The sequence below is a fragment of the Mustela nivalis genome (assembly GCF_964662115.1).
Source record: "Mustela nivalis genome assembly, chromosome: X".
NCBI classification, from domain to species: domain Eukaryota; kingdom Metazoa; phylum Chordata; class Mammalia; order Carnivora; family Mustelidae; genus Mustela; species Mustela nivalis.
The window spans coordinates 121,841,771-121,860,603 of NC_139040.1; the positions used below are offsets into that span (position 1 = coordinate 121,841,771).

The following is an 18,833-nucleotide window of genomic DNA, read 5'->3' on the forward strand; positions in this document are numbered from 1 at the left end:
AGTTTCCGGCAAAGCAGGGTAACTCCCACCTTGGGCTCGCTCACCGCGTCGGAGCCCGAACTCTCTCCATCCACCCAGAGCCTGGGTCTGCACTGGTTCTCTGCCCTGGCTACACTTCTGCTGCCGTCGCTCCAGGCCGGCAGCCGCGACCACGCGCCTGCGCACTAACTTGGCCGCGCCTCTGCCTTCCGCCTGGGTCGCCCCTCCTTCGAGCTGGACTATGTTTGTCACGCCCTCACGGATGTGTCACGCCCTCGCGCTCCGCCTATACCACGGCCCTTCTTCCCGTTACGTAGTTTGTGTCCCGTATGCTATTCCATGGCCCCGCCTTTCCACAGATCGTGTTCACGTGCGTGTTATCCCCTGAATCACGCTCGTTCCTCTGACACCACGTTCCCTCCCTTGTGCCCACATCCCTCCTTTCCACTTGGTAATTCCTCTGTCCTTTGCCTGAGCTCACCTTTTCCGCGGACTCGACCAGCTTTGTCGCGCCTTCGTAGCGGCCACGCCACGCCCTTCACGCACTAAGTCCAACTTTCTCAGGCGACGCCCCTGGGCGATGCCTAGGCCACGCCCTTCCCACCTAGAACGTAGCCCACGCTCCTTCCCACGGTGTCCATGCCCCGCCCCCCCACGCCGCGTCACGTTCCTTTCTTGCTTTCCACGGTCCTACGTCATGGCCAATCCCAGCGCCCCACGGCACGACCCTACGATCCACATTGGCCACGCTCGTGCCGGTTTCCGCGTTTTCTGGCGTTGCGTCATGGCCGCTCCCTGGGTTCTCAGGACTCCCCCTTTTGGGTCCGCTCTCAGCAGTCCACGCTCCCTGCCCTCCCTCTGCAGGCGGAACTCGGTCGCGGGAAGCTGTTCAGGAGCGGGCGGGGCTCTTGTGTTTCCGGAGAAAACAGCCTACACCTCAGAGCTGGACGTCAGTGGCATTTATAAAGTGAAAGAAGTCTTTGCATCCCTAATCCTCCTCTGAAAATAGTCTTTCTTCCTATTTCCTCCCAGCTCCAACCGGGTAGGAAACTTAACTGGGCACTGACTGGAACTGTGTTCCTTCCAGCCCTTCAACCAACCTTAAATGCTAGGCAGATGCACGGAGTAGTAAGCACATTCTTCTGCCTCCTGGCATCTTCAGAAGACTTTTTCTAAGCGCATAGTGCCTTCCTGCTATCTAGAGCTTGTCGGGACAGCACAACACTTATACCTCTGTAGACCCCCTGCTCTGGGATTAAAGTAAAGAGGTTTACTCCCTCCATTTAACAATTCTGCGTCCACAAGAAAAAAGTGGAGGGGTTACCGCTTTTTTTTTTTTTTTTTTTTTTTTCCTGTCCAGAAATCTCTGAATGGGGCACTTCTGAAGGAAGGGCACTTACCGTTAGCCTTTCAGTTATGCATTCATTTAAATTGTGTTTATGGAGTACTAAGTTCCAGTGTCAAGACATGTCTCAAGGGACTTACAGTCTGAAGTTTTCCAAGCTGGGTTTGGATGATACAAGAATTGAAGAGAAAATTAAGATGTGGTAAGGGGGTTGGAATAGGTAGAAAAGGGCTTGGTAAGTGCTGGTCTCTTTTTTTAGTTGAAGTATAACTGACATATAACATTATGTTAGTTTCAAGTATACAACATAATGATTTAGTATTTGCGTATATTGTGAAATGGTCACAATAACTATCTGACCCCATACTTAGCTGTAATTTTTTTCTTGTGATGAGAACTTTTTAAGATTTACTCTTAGCAAATTTCAAATATGCGATACAGTATTATTAGTTATGGTTACCATTCGGTACATTACAGCCAATGACTGACTGACTTTATGACTGGAAGTTTGTACCTTTTGACCATTTTCACCCATTTTGCCCTTCTCCCATTCCCTGACTTTGGCAACCAACAGTCTGTTATCTGTATGAGTTCAGTTTTTTGTTTTTGTTTTTTTAGGTTTCATATGTAAGTGAGATCTTATGGTTTTTGTCTTTGTCCGTCTGATTTATTTCACTTAGCATAGTGCCCTTGAGTTCCATACATTTGTTTAGTTTTTTTGTTTGTTTGTTTTTGAAAAGCAGGTTTTCTTGATTTTTAGTCCCAATGGACATCTTGGCTCCTCGTCTTGATGGCAATTAAGTAGGAGACACGTGCAAAAGGACTTTTATACAGATCTCCTCATTGTACGCTGTTGCCAGCAATCACAAAGTATTGAATCAATCCTATAAGCCACCCAAACTTTTCTGTTCATTTGAAATTACAGGCACTCAGTGTTATGGCTTTATTCAGGGCAGTATTTATTTTATTATTGTTTTCAATTATATGACAGAGAGCAAGAGCACAAGCCGGAGGAGTAGCAGAGTGGGGGAGAGAAACAGACTCCCCTCTGAGCAGGGAGACACCGTGTGGCTCAATGAGATCTGACCTGAGCAGAAGGCAGGCACTTAATCATCTGAGCCACCTAGCACCCCCCCCCCCCCCCGTTCAGGGCAGCATTTATTTTTTTTTTTATTTTTTTTTTTTAAAGATTTTATTTATTTATCAGAGAGAGAGAGGGAGAGAGCGAGCACAGGCAGACAGAATGGCAGGCAGAGGCAGAGGGAGAAGCAGGCTCCCCGCTGAGCAAGGAGCCCCATGTGGGACTCGATCCCAGGACGCTGGGATCATGACCTGAGCCGAAGGCAGCTGCTTAACCAACTGAGCCACCCAGGCGTCCCTCAGGGCAGCATTTAGATCATCATTCTCCATGATGGCAAGTAAGTTTCAACTTGCCAACTGACTGAATAACTATTGGGAAGCTTTATGGTTGAGTCCACACTCAAAAGGAAAATGTTCTGTAGTCGATTAACAGTGTTTGTTGCGGGTGCAGGATGAATGCATGGCTGCAACAACCTATAGGGCATCTCTGATTTGCAGTGATAAAGGTGTTGTGTGCATGTCTTTACAAACAGCAGTTCTCACCAACAGCAATTCTTACTACAAGCTGTTGACGATTTCCAGACAGTAGAAGGGTCAGTATCATTGTTGCTGGTCAGAATTTAAGGGCAGAAACTTTGATATGTTGATTAATTCATATGCTTTGTATATCCATTAGAATGAAGGTAAAGGGGGCGCCTGGGTGGCTCAGTGGATTAAGCCGCTGCCTTCGGCTCAGGTCATGATCTCAGGGTCCTGGGATCGGGTCCCGCATCGAGCTCTCTGCTCAGCAGGGAGCTTGCTTCCCTCTCTCTCTCTCTCTGGCTGCCTCTCTGTCTACTTGTGATCTCTCTCTGTCAAATAAATAAATCTTTAAAAAAAAAAAAAAAGAATGAAGGTAAAGATTCTGTTATGAAAATGAGAGCATCTAACCTGAAAGATACAAGGCCCAATGGCTCCTCCATCTTTTTATATAGGTTGGCAAAAGAAGTACCTATATCAGGGCTGAATGTGACTGGGTGACACTGTTTGCCAAATAGAAGGTGAAAAATACTGCTCCGTAGAGCATGGCCATAATAATTTTGGAAAAAAATTATAACTTGCTTACACCATGAGAATACTCTTAATATAACACCCAAACAATATTGGAAAGAGTTAGAGGAAGAAATATTGGTAAGAGCTTGCTTTTACTACCTGAGACTCATTTTAATGCATTGGTCTTCATGCAGGAGATGAGGCACGCAAGCGTTCCATTTAAGAAACATATGGAGCACTGGGTGTGGTGCATACACAATGAACTCTGGAACACTGAAAAGAAATTAAAAACATAAATAAAAATTTAAAAAAAGAAACTGTCCTTAAAATTCTTTTTTTAAAAGATTTTATTTATTTATTTGACAGACAGAGATCACAAGTAGGCAGAGAGGCGGGCAGAGAGAGAGGGGGAAGCAGGCTCCCCGCTGAGTAGAGAGCCTGATGTGAGGCTCGATCCCAGGACCCTGAGATCATGACCCAAGCTGAAGGCAGAAGCTCAACCCACTTAAATTAAATTCTTAATTTAAGAATTTAAAGTACCCTAAAGATACAAATGTAGTAATCCAAAGAGGCATGTGCACCTAGATGTTTATAGCAGCAATGTCCACAATAGCCAAACTATGGATAGAACCTAGATGTCCATCAACAGATGAATGGATAAAGAAGATGTGATATATATATATATATATATATATAGAGAGAGAGAGAGAGAGAGAGAGAGAGAGAAATATGTAGCCATCAAAACCCCCCCTGAAATCTTGCCATTTGTAACCATGTGGATGGAACTAGAGGGTATTATGCTAAGGAAAATAAGATGGTCATAGAAAGATTATCATATGATCTCACTGATAGGAGGAATCTTAGAAACAAGGCAGAGGATCATAGGGGAAGGGAGGGAAAAATGAAACAAGATGAACCCAGAGAGGGAGAGAAACTATAAGAGACTCTTAATCTCAGGAAACAAACTGAGGGTTGCGGGAGGGATGAGGTGGCTGAGAGATGGACATCGGGGAGGGTGTGTGCTGTGGTGAGTGCTGTGAGTTGTGTAAGCCTGATGAATCACGGACCTGTACCCCTGAGACAAATAATATATGTTAATTAAAAAAACAAAGTTGGCAGAATTACACTCAACTCAGCTTGTCTAAATTAATCTTTATTTCTAAGCAGTAGTGATTAACTTTCTCTGAACTAGAAAAATGTTACGCTGTGGATAAAAAGACTAAGCTCGTAATGGTTATGGCTGTTGATTAACCTACAAAATCTGATGAACCTTCCAAACACTGTGGCTTCAGATTTCTTTTCATCTTAAAAAGGGCAGAGGTGTGGAAGTGGAGACAAACATATCCCAAAGCCCAGCGTTCCTTATTTAGCAGATACTAGAAGTTTTCTCTGACTAGGAATGTAAAAAAAAATCGCAGTGCGCCTCATGATTTATATCTGCATTCTTGACCTTCTTCAAATGTCAGTTTATGATTCAAATAAGTAAATTCAGTTCTATTAAGTTATCAAATACTCATGGGCCATGAGAAATGCAAAATTAAACCAAATATAGTCCTTGTTCTCCAGAAACTTAAAATCTGTAGGACACAAAAGTAAATCATGTTGGCAATAGGTGCACGCTCAAATGGGAACAAATGCTGTGGGAACCCAGGAGAAGGAGAGAAGAAAAAGTTAGTGGACTGGACAAGTGTAAAACAAATAATAACAAAAACAAAAGACAGCTTTCTCTCTGTGTCTCTTTTTAAAATATTTTATTTTATCTATTTGTCAGCACAAGCAGGGGGGAGCAGCAGGCTCCCCGCTTGATCAAGGAGCCAGATGTGGGGCTTGATCCCAGTCCTAGGACCATCAGGACCTGAGCTGAAGGCAGATGCTTAACCCCCCCCCCCCCAGGCATCCCAAAACAAAGGTTTCTCAAAGGAGATGATCATTGAGGTAGATGTGGAATGATGGCTAAGAAGTTTAAAGGTAAAAAATGAAAATTCACTGTATTGAACTTGAGAAAGCGGTGTGGAAAGAAGCACACACAAAGGACAGAGGTGGGATGAGGCCCGCTTGCACTCTGATGAACCTTAAAAAGCACCTTGCATGCATCAAAAGAATGACATACGTGGGTTTTTTTTGTGTGATCTCATATTTAATTTACCCTCCAGAGCAATAGATCAATAGTTAAGTACTGAGAAACTGCTTTTCAATAGTGTTGTAGAGCAGGAAAAAACACAGAGAAATTAATTTCTTTTTCCTGTCTCAGGAGACCCGGTGCCTTCTGTATTGCTCACGGAAGCAGTAATCTCAATTTTTTATCTTTGTTCTCTAAACTCCGAACGTTGGGAGTAAATAGTAACATATTCAGAACAATTGAAACTGCTTTCTTTGTCATCGTTACCACTGTTGCTGGTAAATTATGAACCTCCTGTATGTGAAATTGCAGAGATGAGCTTTGTATGAAGCAAGTTTGGTATGAATTCTCTGGAGGTTTAATTTAATTTAGTTTAATTTAATTCTCTGGAGGTTCAAATTCTGTGTGAAAATAAAGAGCAAGTTTGTGCAAGATTTTTATAAGTGGAAGAAAAAAACCCAGTATGTTAAGAGGCAAGAACAACTTTAAAAAGTTTTAGCATGTTCTAAGTGACCCATACCTTGTAAGAATTTTCATGTTTTAAATTGAGTTATTGACAGTGTCTTATTTTACCATTATACCTTTTCTGTTCAACTGGCAGGACTATAAAAGTTGATATTTTTCATGATTGTCTTTTGGGCTGCTACCAATTTTACTACTGTCAAATACTTTTCTAAGCAAACACTGGGATATAGGAAAATTGAAACTATAATTACAGACTCTTTAGAAAATAAGTGTGAGCTCACTGTACATCTATACTTCTTATGTCATGTGGCCAGAACAATACTCCAAGGAAAATTCATAGCCACAGATATTTTCATTATTAACCAAGAAAGACTAAAAATGCATAAGCCTATTTGTCAATTCAAGAGTTATAAGAAGAACAAGAAAACCAGCATGATGACAACAGGAGTAAGGACTTAATAAAAAAAAAAATAATAAGATCGATGACTCAGAAAGCACAAAAAAAGACTTGAAAATTAAATTTGAAATCTTGTTCTTTGATTAAGTGACAACAAAACCAGACAAATCTCTGTTGAGAATAATGGAAAATGAGAAAAAACTAATATGTTTACTAGAACGTGCAAAGGGAGTATAGCAATGAATTTAGATATTTGATGGGAAATACTGTAGAAAGTCCATGAGAATCCCGGAAAATCTTGATGAAATAATGACTTTCTTAGAAATTATAAACAGCCAGAATGGACTCAGTGAAACATGAAACTTGAAGTAAATGACAATGTAAGAAATCAAAGTTTTCAAAGAGCTCTTCCCCTAAAATGTGTATGAACCAGATTCTTCAACTCTGCATTTCTTCTGCGATTTTCTTTGGCATTTTAAAGTGTTTGTAACCATAGAGGATATTAGAAATCTTTGTATACCATTTTCAGGATGATAATGTAAGGGCTAGAAAAAAATAAATTTCAGCAATCAGCCCTTGAAAAGGAACCTAAATGATATTCTACAAAAATAGGTTTAAAAACCTAAGGAAAAACACAGCAATTAAGTCCAGGAGTATCTTCAAACTGAGCTTATCTAAGGGTTGCATCCATGTAAAGGAATTTTTTAGTAAAACGCACCAAATGGTAAGATCTCTAGGATCATATTAATAGATGTTAGAAGAGCAGCTGATGAAATTCTACATGATCTCTGGATAAAAATAATTTTTAGTAAAAGGAGACTTTTTATCTCACTACTCATCAGATTTAAAAGTGGTCCACCAGATCCAGCCGAAGAGCGGCACTCCCATTAGAATAAGGAAGAGAACAAGGGTCCATGGTATTCCACCATTACGATTCTGGTAGTGCTGCGATAATGAGACAGAACAAGAGCTTCACACAAGAAGAGCCAAGGCTAAAGCAGGTATGTTTCCACTCTCAAAATATATTAGCATTGGTCATTCATGCTGGTGATGTTACGGGTATTTTGTATTTTTCTCTTTTGGCTTTTCTGTATTTTCTATACAGAACTTCTGTGGCTCGTTTTTCCTGCCTTTTTTTTTTTTCCTCTGTCATTTTTCAAATGAGACAACAAACATCGCTAAAGTATAGAATAGTGAAAGTGAAGTACAGCAAAGGGAATGTAGTCAGTAAAATTATAGTAAGTGTGTGGTGACAGACGGTAACGATGCTTACTGTAGTGAGCGTTTTGTGATGTATATAAATGTTGAGTCACTCTTTGGGACACCTGAAATTCACATGTCATATGTCGATTCTGTTTTAGTAAGGATAATTTTTTAAAAAACTCATGTTTATATTAAGCACTACTAGAGTGCCTGGCACATAGAAATTGTTTAATAAATGGTGAATTTTATTTTGAAAAAGGAGAGAAATCATAATTCAAAAGGGAAGAAACTTTCCTTGCTTTTCAAAGAATGACTTAACTCTAATTCAGCATTTTCCTGTCTGCAGTCCTAGTCACATATGTGATTAAGAGCAAAAGAGAAACATTTGACACTTTTGGGAAGTTTAAGGCTCAGGGAAGGCTGAATCAGATTCATCTCTAACATAGCTTTGTTCCCTGATAGCAAATAATTAGCTTTGTTATAATCTCCATCCACTGGCTTTTCTTTCCTATGTTGACTTAAACTAGTCTAACATTTCCCCAGATAACTTCATCTAGACTGACTTTCTTTTCAGGACTAAGTTATGTGAGCTCTCCCTTCTAGGAAATTTCCATTTCACCTAATAGTGAAATTGCTAGAATGACGGGCCTAACTTTTGGCGGCCTCTCCCTCTGATCCAGTCTTTCCTGACTCTGTGCCCTTGCGACCAAGGTGAGGGAGAAGAGAGAAGCTTCCTCAGGTGGAGTCACCAAGCAGAAATGGGTCATCTGTGATAAAACATCAGCCTGCCCAGGACGGGGAAATGACAGGACTCTCGGAGTGCTGTGGGAGTGTAGCTGTTACCTCTCTCTCATGGTGGCTTTGAAAATCCACATTTTGTATTTAACATCAGGGTCAACATCAGGTGACCCAGCAGGGTCACCCAGTCTTATTTTTCCTTTCATGGTTTTCAAGCAATGACGTGGAATCTGGGCACTGACTTCATGAAGGGGCAGCATGGTAGAGAGGAAAGCCCTGACATCAACCTGCCTGGGCGGCTTCTGCTGACATCCATGAATATCCGGTAGGGGAGACTCTCTTCCACTCATTATGGTAATCCCGAGAGCATCTCTGAGGCTTTGTTGCAATTTCAGGTCTGTTTGTTTGTTTGTTTGTTTTTAACATTTTACTTATTTATTTGAGAGAGAGAGAGAGCACAGAGGGAGAGGGAGAAGCAGACTCCCCACTGAGCAGAGAGCAGATGCGGGCCTCCATCCCAGGCCCCTGAGATCATGACTTGAGCCCAAGGCAGATGCTTAACTGACAGACCCCCCCCGGGCGCCCCTGTTGCCTTTTCAGTTTTGACCAAGGCTGACCAGTGAAGGCCCAGGGCAGGTCAGTGCGGCGCAGGCGGGGTTCTGGTGACACCCACTCCCTCCTCCCATGGCCACCGCTGCCTCGAACACCAGATCCTCGTTTCCCTGGCATCTGAGATGATTCCAGCAACAGCGACTGGGAGGTGCTGTTTTGAGGAGGAGAGAATCCAGCAAACCTAGTTCATGGTGGGAAGCTCTTAATGACTGTTCTCTGGCGCGCTGACCAACGTGGTTGCTAGTCACATGTTTCTACATAAATTAAATTAATAGAAAATTGAGTTTCTCTGCAGCCCAGCCCCATTCCAGATGGTCAGTGGCCACCTACATGTGATGGCGACCGTGTTGGATAGTGCAGATACAGAACATTTCTGTCATTGCAGAATGTTCCACTGGACAGCACCGCTCTATACCATTAACTTTGAATCTACACAACCGCCAGAACTTAGGGCTGACCAGAATGATTCCCTTTGAGGTGGGAGCGCTCCCCAGATGTTTACCTGTGGAGGTGAGAGTCAGGTGAGGCCATTCTTGGAAGGGTGTCTTTTGTTCCCCAGAGATAGAAAGGGGTGATGTTTGTTTTCCACATGAAGGGAGCTTATCAAGGACCGGCTATTTTAGCCCGGGAAAGGTGGAAAGATGAGGCCGAGGAAACCATTCAGAGAGGGCCGCGTTCTTTCCATGGCGCCCTTAGCCAGGGGACCACAGAAGGGGCGGAGGCGGATTCCGTCTCGAGTCAGCAGAGGAAGCAGCCGCTGGAGGTAGAGTTCAGAAAGGACAACTAATCTGTTTTCCAAACAGATTTTGGTAAATAACTGACAGGAGATGGGCTGCTTCTCTGTAAGTATTAACCCAAATAATGGGGTTTAATCATTAAACCTTCTAGGTGGTGGCTCGCTTGTTTCTCTGATATTCTAATCCGGGTCACAGAATGGCTAAGGCAGCTTTAAGTGGAGGGCAGAGTTTTTTCCCTCCGTTTGCCTGGTGTTTCGCACCCTGAAAGAATGTTGTGCCTGCTCTTTTTTCTGGTGACTGCTGTTCGTGCTGAACTGTGTCAACCAGGTATGTGGTCTTGAAACTTAAGAATAGGGTAACAGTTTTCTAAATGATTGACAAATCTTCGACTGAATGACCTCTTTATTTTCCTAAATCCGCAGACGTGTTGTGGCTTGAAAGTTGGGACTGGGACTGTTTTATGAGTTTGAAGGAAAAATTTGAACAGGCTAAGGTGCTTGTAGTTAAACTTTCAGTTTCAGGGGCAGTTTGAAGATCTGTGTTCTGTTGATTTGAGTTGATTAAATGTTTGGACTTGATGTTTTGGCAGATTTTTATCATCACACACTGCTCCCTTTTCTTTCTGGCAGATGCAGAAAATGCTTTTAAAGTAAGACTGAGTATCAGAACAGCTCTGGGAGATAAAGCAGTAAGTGAAGAACCTGCATGTTCATTTTGTAATAACACTACTTTCTTTAGTAATGAGCCTCTGCCTCCTATCTTAAACTCATATAGTTTGATCCTAAAGACCTCAAATCAGATATGGTCTTAAAGTTAAAAAATAGTAAATTAGAAATTGTTAAAAAATGATTTTGCCTCAAGTCTTTAATCTGCGGTGTATGCTAGAAAATCTGTGAAGCTTTGTATGACACACAACAGTGTAGCAAACTGGAGCATCTCAGCCAAGCACAGTGGGGGGGGGGGGAGTGGCGGAGGCCCGAGGGCCCGAGTCCCACACTCAGGTCTGGGCCGGCTCTGCACACCTTTGCGGTCATTAGGATTTTGTCAGCCTCAGTCTTCTAGTCCACGCAAAGGTGGCATTGTTCCCACATCAGATTTTTCATAGCATGAAAACTTTCTAGTTCTAATGTGAAGTTCCTCCGGTTCTTCTCAAATGTCAGAGTAACAACATGAAATACATGTTTATGAAATTGAAGTTAAAAAATACTCATGAGGCTCACATAGCTATAAGAACAATACGATCTGTGGAATTAATGAGATGATTTGTGCACTTCTAGTTTGGGTATCCCCGTGTGGTCTGTGAAGACTTGCCCTAGTAGTAGGCGATAATAAGATGACTTGGGGTAGAAGCAATTGACGAGTGCTAAGGAAGTTAGAGGTACGGATTCTGTTTGCAGGCCTATCCACCAACGGGTTATTTTATTCATTCAGTGAGTAAGGATCATTAGAGGGCCCAGCATTTATTCAGAACTTAGTTTACTTTCCAGCAGAGACTCTTCTGAGCACTTGACTTACATCAGTTCCCGCAGCCCCCACAACAGCCCTTTGAGGGAGGTAGTACAGGCATGCCCGCCCTCATGGAGTAGAGGAGAAAACTGAGGTACAAAGAAATTAAGCAGCTTGCTCAGGAGCTCAGGTCAGCAAATGACAAAGAGGTGAGATTTGAACCAGGCTGTCTGACTGTAGAATCTACTCTCTCCACCAGTGTGTGGTTGTGTATCCCAGGGTCCTCCAAGGGTGGGCACCATACTGGATGCTGGGATGCGATGGCACATAAATTGGGCTTGTCCCAGCTTTCGTGGAGCTCATGGTATCAGGAAGATTGGTTGCCCATGAAACATTCGGTAAATGAAATTGAAATGTGCGATCTTGACAGGTATTACAGGAAGGAGAAGTACCTGGGGGCTTTGGCCTTGTCGGGGGCCTTAGTTCTTGGCATTTGCTATGAAGTCTAAAAGTCTGAGCGGAGGTGAGCCAGAGGATAAAAGAACACAGGGCAGAGGGTACAGAACATGCAAAGACTTGTTACAGGAAGGAACTTAGTGAGAGTATGAGGTGGACGGAAGGCTGAGGTCTCTGCGCTGGAGCAGGGCGGTAGAGCCTGGCGTGTGCTGAGTTCAGGCAGAAAGCAGAGATCGGGCTCTTGAAGAGTATGTGGACTGGGTTAGGAAGTTTTGAGATTATCTTTAAAGCCAACGTGAGTTTTCTGAAAGAGATGTTGTTATAGAATGAGTGCTTGGAAAACACCCTGGTCACAGTGGGGAAGGCAGACTGCAGGGGACAAGAGTAGAAAGGAGAAAGGGGGAGGCAGGAGTCAAGGGTGACACTTTATTTATTTATTTTTAAGAATATTTTATTTATTTATTTGACAGAGAGGGAGAGAGGGCGCGGCATAAGCAGGGCTAGAGGCAGAGGGAGAGGGAGAAGCAGGCTCCCTGCAGAGCAAGGGAAGCCTGATATGGGACTGGATCCCAGGACTCTACAATCATGACCTGAACCTGAGCCACCCAGGCCCCCCAGGATGATGCTTTAGTTTCTAATTATGTAGCTGAATGGATGATGACCTACGTATGAGCCAGGGAAGCAGGTACAGACAAGAAAATCATGGCTTTAATTTTGGACTTGTTGAGCATGACATATTTCTGAATAAGCAAGGACAGGGCCGGCTTGAGATACGGTGCTGGCTCGTTCACGTGCCGGTGATAATGGAAGCCTGGAGTAGATGACAGTGTGAGGGAGAAAGTACAGAGTGACAAGAGAGGAAGCTCTAGCATAGAGTTTTGAGGTTCTCTGAAACCTGAAACCCTTATAGGAGAGCACGAACCTACTCAGGGGACAAAGGGACAGGAGGAAAACCAGAATGCGTATCACAAAGGGGAAGAGAGTGCTTCAGGTCGGAGGAAGTGTTCATCAGCGTGCTGTTGACAGATCAAGCAAGGTGGGACTGAAAGCCACTGGTTAGGTTGAGTCACGTGGAGGTCACTGGTAACTGTAGAGAGAGCCATCTTTGTGGAGTGGTGGAACTGGAAAGCAGGTGATGGAGGGAGCTGAGAATAAGTGGGTGGCAAACAGGTAAAAACGCAAGTATGACAACTCTTTTGAGGCTGTTGGCTGTGAAGGGCAGGAGACAGACAGCAGTAGATAGAGGAAGAAGGATTGAGGTCAGTGATTTGGTTTTGGTGCCGTTTTAATGGGAAGGCTTGAGGGTGTGGCTAAAAGCCAGGGTCTCATGTACAGAGGAGAGGGAAGCTGTACCCTTAGATCCTGAGAAGGGCGGAACGGAAGTGTTCCTAATACAAGTGGATGAAATAGCCATTGATAGGAGGAGAAACACCGCATCGGCCTTCCGGGGGAGCACGTGGACAGCATATATGTCTACAGAGGGAGTTTTTTGTTTGGTGTCAGGAAGATGGGGGAGTTTAAATTGGTGACTTGAGGATGTATCTCTAAATTATGAGACAAGAGCATCTAGTGACGGGTGCCTGGGTGGCTCAGGCAGTTAAGCCTCTACCTTTGGCTCAGGTCATGATCCTAGGGTCCTGGGATGGAGCCCCGCATAGCATCAGGCTCCCTGCTCAGCGGGGAGCCTGCTTCTCCCTCTCCCTCTACCTCTCCCCCTGCTTGTGCTCTGTCTCTCTCTCCCTCAAATAAATAAATCTTAAAAAAAAAATAAGAAGCATCTAGTGAGTATGAGGTTTGAGTTTGGTGGAGGTGGGGAGCTGAAAGAGGTTTGAAATAGCCGTCGTGAGCCATGAGAGAGAGAAAATGATGGAGACCTGAGGGATTTCCAGGCAATTGGGGAGTAGGTCATCATGAACTTAAGAGTTAAACAACCCTGTTGTGTGACTTTGTCCAGTTCCACGTGATTCCTCACCTAAAATATGTGGTCAGCCACATTAGTTTCCAGGGCTGCTGTCATAAAGTACCATGACTTGGGGGGCTTAAACAATAGAAATGTATTTTATCTTAGTTCTGGTGGCTGGCAGTCCAAGCTCAGAGTATTAGCAGGGTTGGTTCCTTCTGAGGTGTGTAAGGGAAGGATCTATTCCAGGCCTCTCGCTTTGGCTTGTAGATGACTGTCTTCTCTCTGTATCTTCACATTGTCTTCCCTCTATATGTGGCTGTGTCCATGTTTCCTCTTCTTGGAAGGACACCAGTCCATATTGGATTAGGGTCTGCCCTAATGACCTCATTTAAACTTAATCACCACTGTAAAGACATTGTTTCCAAATACTGTTACATTGTAAGGTATCAGGGGTTAGGACTTCAACATATAAATTGGGGGGGGGCACAATTCAGTCCATAATATGCACACACTCAAGTTTCCAGCTAAGAAAATGGAAAGAAAAATTGTACCTATGTTAGTAAAGGAAAGGAAACTGAGGAAAGAGTACGGGAGGAAGGGAACCAACTGTGTATGTCCAGAATACGATGTCTGAATGCGCTCTTTGTTGACTGGCTACTAACACTGCAGATCTTGAAGAAGATAATGCAATGGAAAGTGCACCACACTTGGAATGACAGAATGTCCAAGAAAGTTCATCCTGAACATTACCATGACGTGATTTATCTTGGCTTCTGGTCTTTAGTGTGTGAGGAAGATGAGAAAGAGAGAGAGAGAGGGACAGGCACTGATTAACACCGCCACTGTGGTCACAGTTAGATTCCAACAGGACCATTTTTTTTTTATCCTAAGCCTTTTACATTTTCTGTTTTACTTCTCTTTTAGTATGCCTGGGATACAAATGAGGAATATCTTTTCAAAGCAATGGTGGCTTTCTCCATGAGGAAGGTTCCCAACAGAGAAACAACAGAGTAAGTAAATAGTAAAAAATCTTAATTGGTTATTTGCAGTGATACTTGAGACATGCATTAATTCAAAATTCTATCTGGAAAATAATTAACCTAATTTTTGGAAAGGATTCACATTGTAACATTTAAAAATTTTGTAATCTGGTTCACCTTGCAGCCTGTCCCATGTTCCAACAAGGCTCTTTGTTCAGTAGGCAGTAAGATGATAAAAACTTGGGAGATGTGGTCATGTGTCATAAGCTTGTTCTACTTTCCTGTTGTATACATCAGCTTGTCCTGTAGATAGGTAGAAAGAAGGAAGGAAGGAAGGGAGGGATAAAGGGATGAAGGGAAAGGAAAAAGGAAGGAAGGAAAGGAGAAAAGAATTCTGCTCTCATGGTATTAGTTTGCTAGGACTGCTGCGGTAACAAAATGCCACACGCCAGTTGGCTTAAGTAACAGACACCTATTACTCACACTTCCGGAGGCTCCAAGGCCAAGCTCGCAGTGCTCAGGCAAGGCAGATTTCTTTTTGAGGCTTTTTCTCTTGCCTGGCAGACACCGCTAGAACTGTGCTCTCACATGACCTCTTCTTTGTTGGGGGAGCATGGAGGGAAGAGAGAGTGAGCTCTCCAGTGTCTCTTCAAATGAGACACTAATCCCATGAGGACTCCACCCTTATGATGACATTTAACTGTAATTATCTCTTCCTCGGCCCTCTCTCCACGTACAGTTCCAGGAGGGTGGCGTGGGGTGGGGTTAGGGCTTCAATATAGGAATTTGGGGGAGGGGGAACAAGTCAGGCCACAGCACTCATCTTGGAAATACACCTGTATAGGTTCATCCCACTGTTGGCATCTATCATAGTACCTTGGTTATTTTCTTAGAAGCTTTAGTACAAACTTTTCACAGTTTCACATTTTTTTCTGTTCTTCCAGAGGCATGGTCTCTATTTGGCATGTTTCCTTCTATCTCTGTTTGTGATTCTGGTACCACTTCTGGTTTCTGTCTATTCCCTCTCTCCTTCTTCCCCTTGAGAGGAGAAATGGCTGATGATTGGTGAGCTGGAAGGAGAAGCTCTCCCCGGGTTCCCTTCTGTGCCCGCAGACAGCAGGCATTCCTCTGTGCTTCTCCCTACACTAAGTGTAGAATCAGTTCGTGCAGGGGCAGGCCCATGCAGCTGTAAGGCTGGGTGTGCTACCTACAGAGGAGTTCGGTTTCTGTTGGTCGGCGCCATAGCATATAGCTGTTCAATATCATGCATATTACTCCGGCATGTGCAATAGATGCCCCAGCTCAGTTCTACCTGGACACTGTCGATGAATTACCTCCTTTCAGGAATTTTGCGATTAGGAAGAAAACTCACCTGCCGACTAATGTTATGTCTTCCACCCTGGCCTTTTTAGTATCCTATCTGCTTCATTCTTTTTTTTTTTTTTAATGATTTTATTTATTTATTTGACACACAGAGAGAGAGAGAGAGAGAGAGAGAGAGATCACAAGTAGGCAGAGGCAGGCAGAGAGAGAGGAGGAAGCAGGAGAGAGAGAGAGAGAGAGAGAGAGAGAGAGATCACAAGTAGGCAGAGGCAGGCAGAGAGAGAGGAGGAAGCAGGCTCCCCGCGGAGCAGAGAGCCTGATGTGGGGCTCCATCCCAGGACCCTGAGATCATGACCCGAGCCAAAGGCAGAGGCTTTAACCGACTGAGCCACCCAGACGCCCCTGCTTTATTCTTTTGTCTTAATTCTGTAAGGATTCAGAACCTGACAAAGAGGATCACTATTTATCGACCTCCCTCAAACCCACAATATACATGGGCTCTGAATATAAAGAATGAAACAGGGGTGCCTGCGTGGCTCAGTGGTTTAAGCCTCTGCCGTCAGCTGGGGTCATGATCTCAGGGTCATGATCTCAGGGTCCTGGGATTGAGCCCCACATCAGGCTCTCTGCTGAGCAGGGAGCCTGCTTCCCCCTCTCTCTCTGCCTGCCTCTCTGCCTGCTTGTGATATGTCAAATAAATAAATAAAATCTTAAAAAAAGAGAATGAAACAAAAGAGTAGCATTTGGGGAAGCAAAATAAGCATATGATAGATGTATGTACACACATACATATTAGAAAATAGGTAATATATTCACATGACTCAAAAAATTAGAAGAAGGAGTTACATAGTAAAATGAAATTGTGTCCAAAGTGAATTCTGTTCCTGTTTTATAGAGTTTTAGAAAAAAATCTATTTGTGCTTGTCACATGCCTTTTAAACTGCACATTCTTTTTACAACTACATTACAACTTTTCTCATAAAAATTAGGTGATTCAGGGCACCTGGGTGGCTCAGTCATTAAGCATCTGCCTTCGGCTCAGATCAGGATCCCGGAGTCGTGGGATCCAGGCCTGCATCGGATCCAGGCCTGCATCGGGCTCCCTGCTCAGCAGGAAGCCTGCTTTTCTCTCTCCCACTTCCTCTGCTTCTGTTACCTCTCTCGTTGTGTCTTTGTCAAATAAATAAATAAAATCTTAAAAAAAATTAGGTGATTGCTTTGCAAAAAATTGAAAAGGAAAAATTTAAGAAAAAAACAGAAGCCCTCTTGTCATCTTTGAATGCAGCCCCTCCCCAGACAGTCTCTTTATCTTCAGATCTTCTCGTCCCCAGGTTTACACATTGCTCTGCTGGTCAGACCGTTTCTTCCTCTGGGTGCCTGCATTGAACCTTGTTAATGACTATGTTAAATCAGATGTTTCCATTCGTAGGAAGAGTTAATTTAAACATGTAACATTTTAGATGAATTTTGAGGAATTCCCATTTGCATTTTTTTCACTTGCAACATTGTGTACGTTTGTGAATATATGATGTTGTTTACTCGGCAGACGCGTCTCACTTGTACATGCTATGGAGAAGGCATTATTGCCAATGCCCATTGAAAGTCAGAACGTGCAAAACTCCATCAAGGGTCAACAGACGTTTCTGTAAGGCTGTAGGCAGAATGAGTGCCAGCAATACTGCTGTCGGGGCGCGGAGTGATGAGGGCCGCCTCATGAATCATGGGGTGTTTAAAATGCAATTCACTTGCTGATCCCGTTCTCCACGCGCGGCCAGGAAGAAGGCTGCATCCTTACATGAACGGGCTTCCCCATGGGAAAGGGCCCCCCAGAATGCAAGACAGCATTGAGAAAAACTTTGCAGAGAGGCCACCTCTCCGGTGGGTGGGTGGACAGAAGATGCCAGTGGCTTGGCAGCCGGCTCAGGTTTTAACTCTTCTGCCTTACAAAGGCCTTCTGGTGCCAGGGCGGGACAAAATAAATGCTGGGGGTAGCGGCTCCGGGAAGAACTGCATCCCCTCAAAATGCTTATGATCGAGTCCGCAGCCCTAGTAGCTCAGAATGGGATTGTATTAGGAGATAGGGTCCTTGAAGAGGTGATGAATGTACGACGAGGTCAGAGAGGTGGGCTTTGGTCCAGTAGGAATGGCGTCCTTAGAAGAAGAGATGGGGACGCAGGTGTGCACAGACGGAGCCCGGGTAGGACAGGAGAGGACAACCATCCACAAGCCAAAGAAAGGAGCCTTAGAAGAAACGGACCCCGAGCACCCCGATCCTGGGCTTGCAGCCTCCGGACCGAGAGACAATAAATCTCCGTTGTTTAAGCCGCCGGGTCTGGGGCGTTTGTTAGAGCAGCCCTGGCGGACTGACCCGGAGGCAAGTAGCGGTCTCCGGGATGGCTTCAGGGATCCCATCTGGAACATCACTGTTTCCTTCTTTCTCCTCGTGGCTTATTTTATGAATGTTGCAGAAAACTAGAAGTTACTGGGACGGACAGAATGGAAAATGTAAAAGGTCATGCACTGAGGATAATCAGATCAGATCAGAAGAACGGAAGCTCTAGCTGCCGTAGGCCTTTACCCAGTCCTCACCACCGTCTCTTCCATCGAGCCCGACGGCCTCCAGTGACGCAAGCTCAGGAGCTCCTGAGGACGCTTTTGCGTACTTGGCGACCCGTGGCTGGCAGAGCCTTATTCCACTGCAACCTCAACTGACAACGCAAGAGAGTGTTCCTGCTAGAGAGATGGGTCCTGGCTACGTGCACACAGGACCGACAGGCAGCGGGGCGGGTCCAGTCCCCCTCAGCCAGCAGGCAGTGGGAGAGAAAGCCAGAGGGCCGGATAGGCAGGGGTGTAGACAGGCAGAGAGGGCTGTGGCATCTCCTGTCCCTTCCCCGGAGGACAGGGCCGGGCGGGAGCGGGTGCCAGCGCACAGGCAGGTGCGGCCTGGACGGGTGCCGACAGCTGGGCCCGTCCCGATGAGTTGCTGCCCGCGCCCCACGAGCGATTATGTGCTCTGAG

The 18,833-nt window shown here is 44.5% G+C and overlaps 2 protein-coding genes across 4 annotated transcripts in view; one reads left to right on the plus strand and one right to left on the minus strand.

The window, feature by feature from the left end:
* Positions 1–214, minus strand: part of CA5B (carbonic anhydrase 5B) — a 124,537-nt gene extending 124,323 nt beyond the window's left edge. The window contains exon 1 of the mRNA XM_082717037.1: positions 30–214. The gene's annotated coding sequence lies outside the window, so the exon portion shown is untranslated. The remainder of the gene's footprint in view (positions 1–29) is intronic.
* Positions 215–661: 447 nt separating this feature from the next.
* Positions 662–18,833, plus strand: part of CLTRN (collectrin, amino acid transport regulator) — a 43,622-nt gene continuing 25,450 nt past the window's right edge. Inside the window, exons 1-7 of one of the 3 annotated variants that reach the window (XM_082717058.1) lie at positions 662–1,526; positions 7,260–7,418; positions 8,575–8,683; positions 8,959–9,480; positions 9,859–10,034; positions 10,337–10,395; positions 14,437–14,522. In XM_082717058.1, coding sequence (XP_082573184.1) covers positions 9,977–10,034; positions 10,337–10,395; positions 14,437–14,522 — 203 coding nt within the window. In that variant the 5' untranslated portion in view covers positions 662–1,526; positions 7,260–7,418; positions 8,575–8,683; positions 8,959–9,480; positions 9,859–9,976. Of the gene's footprint in view, positions 1,527–7,259; positions 7,419–8,574; positions 8,754–8,958; positions 9,492–9,858; positions 10,035–10,336; positions 10,396–14,436; positions 14,523–18,833 lie in introns of all 3 variants that reach the window. The other 2 variants (XM_082717056.1, XM_082717057.1) reach the window with 2 other exon arrangements.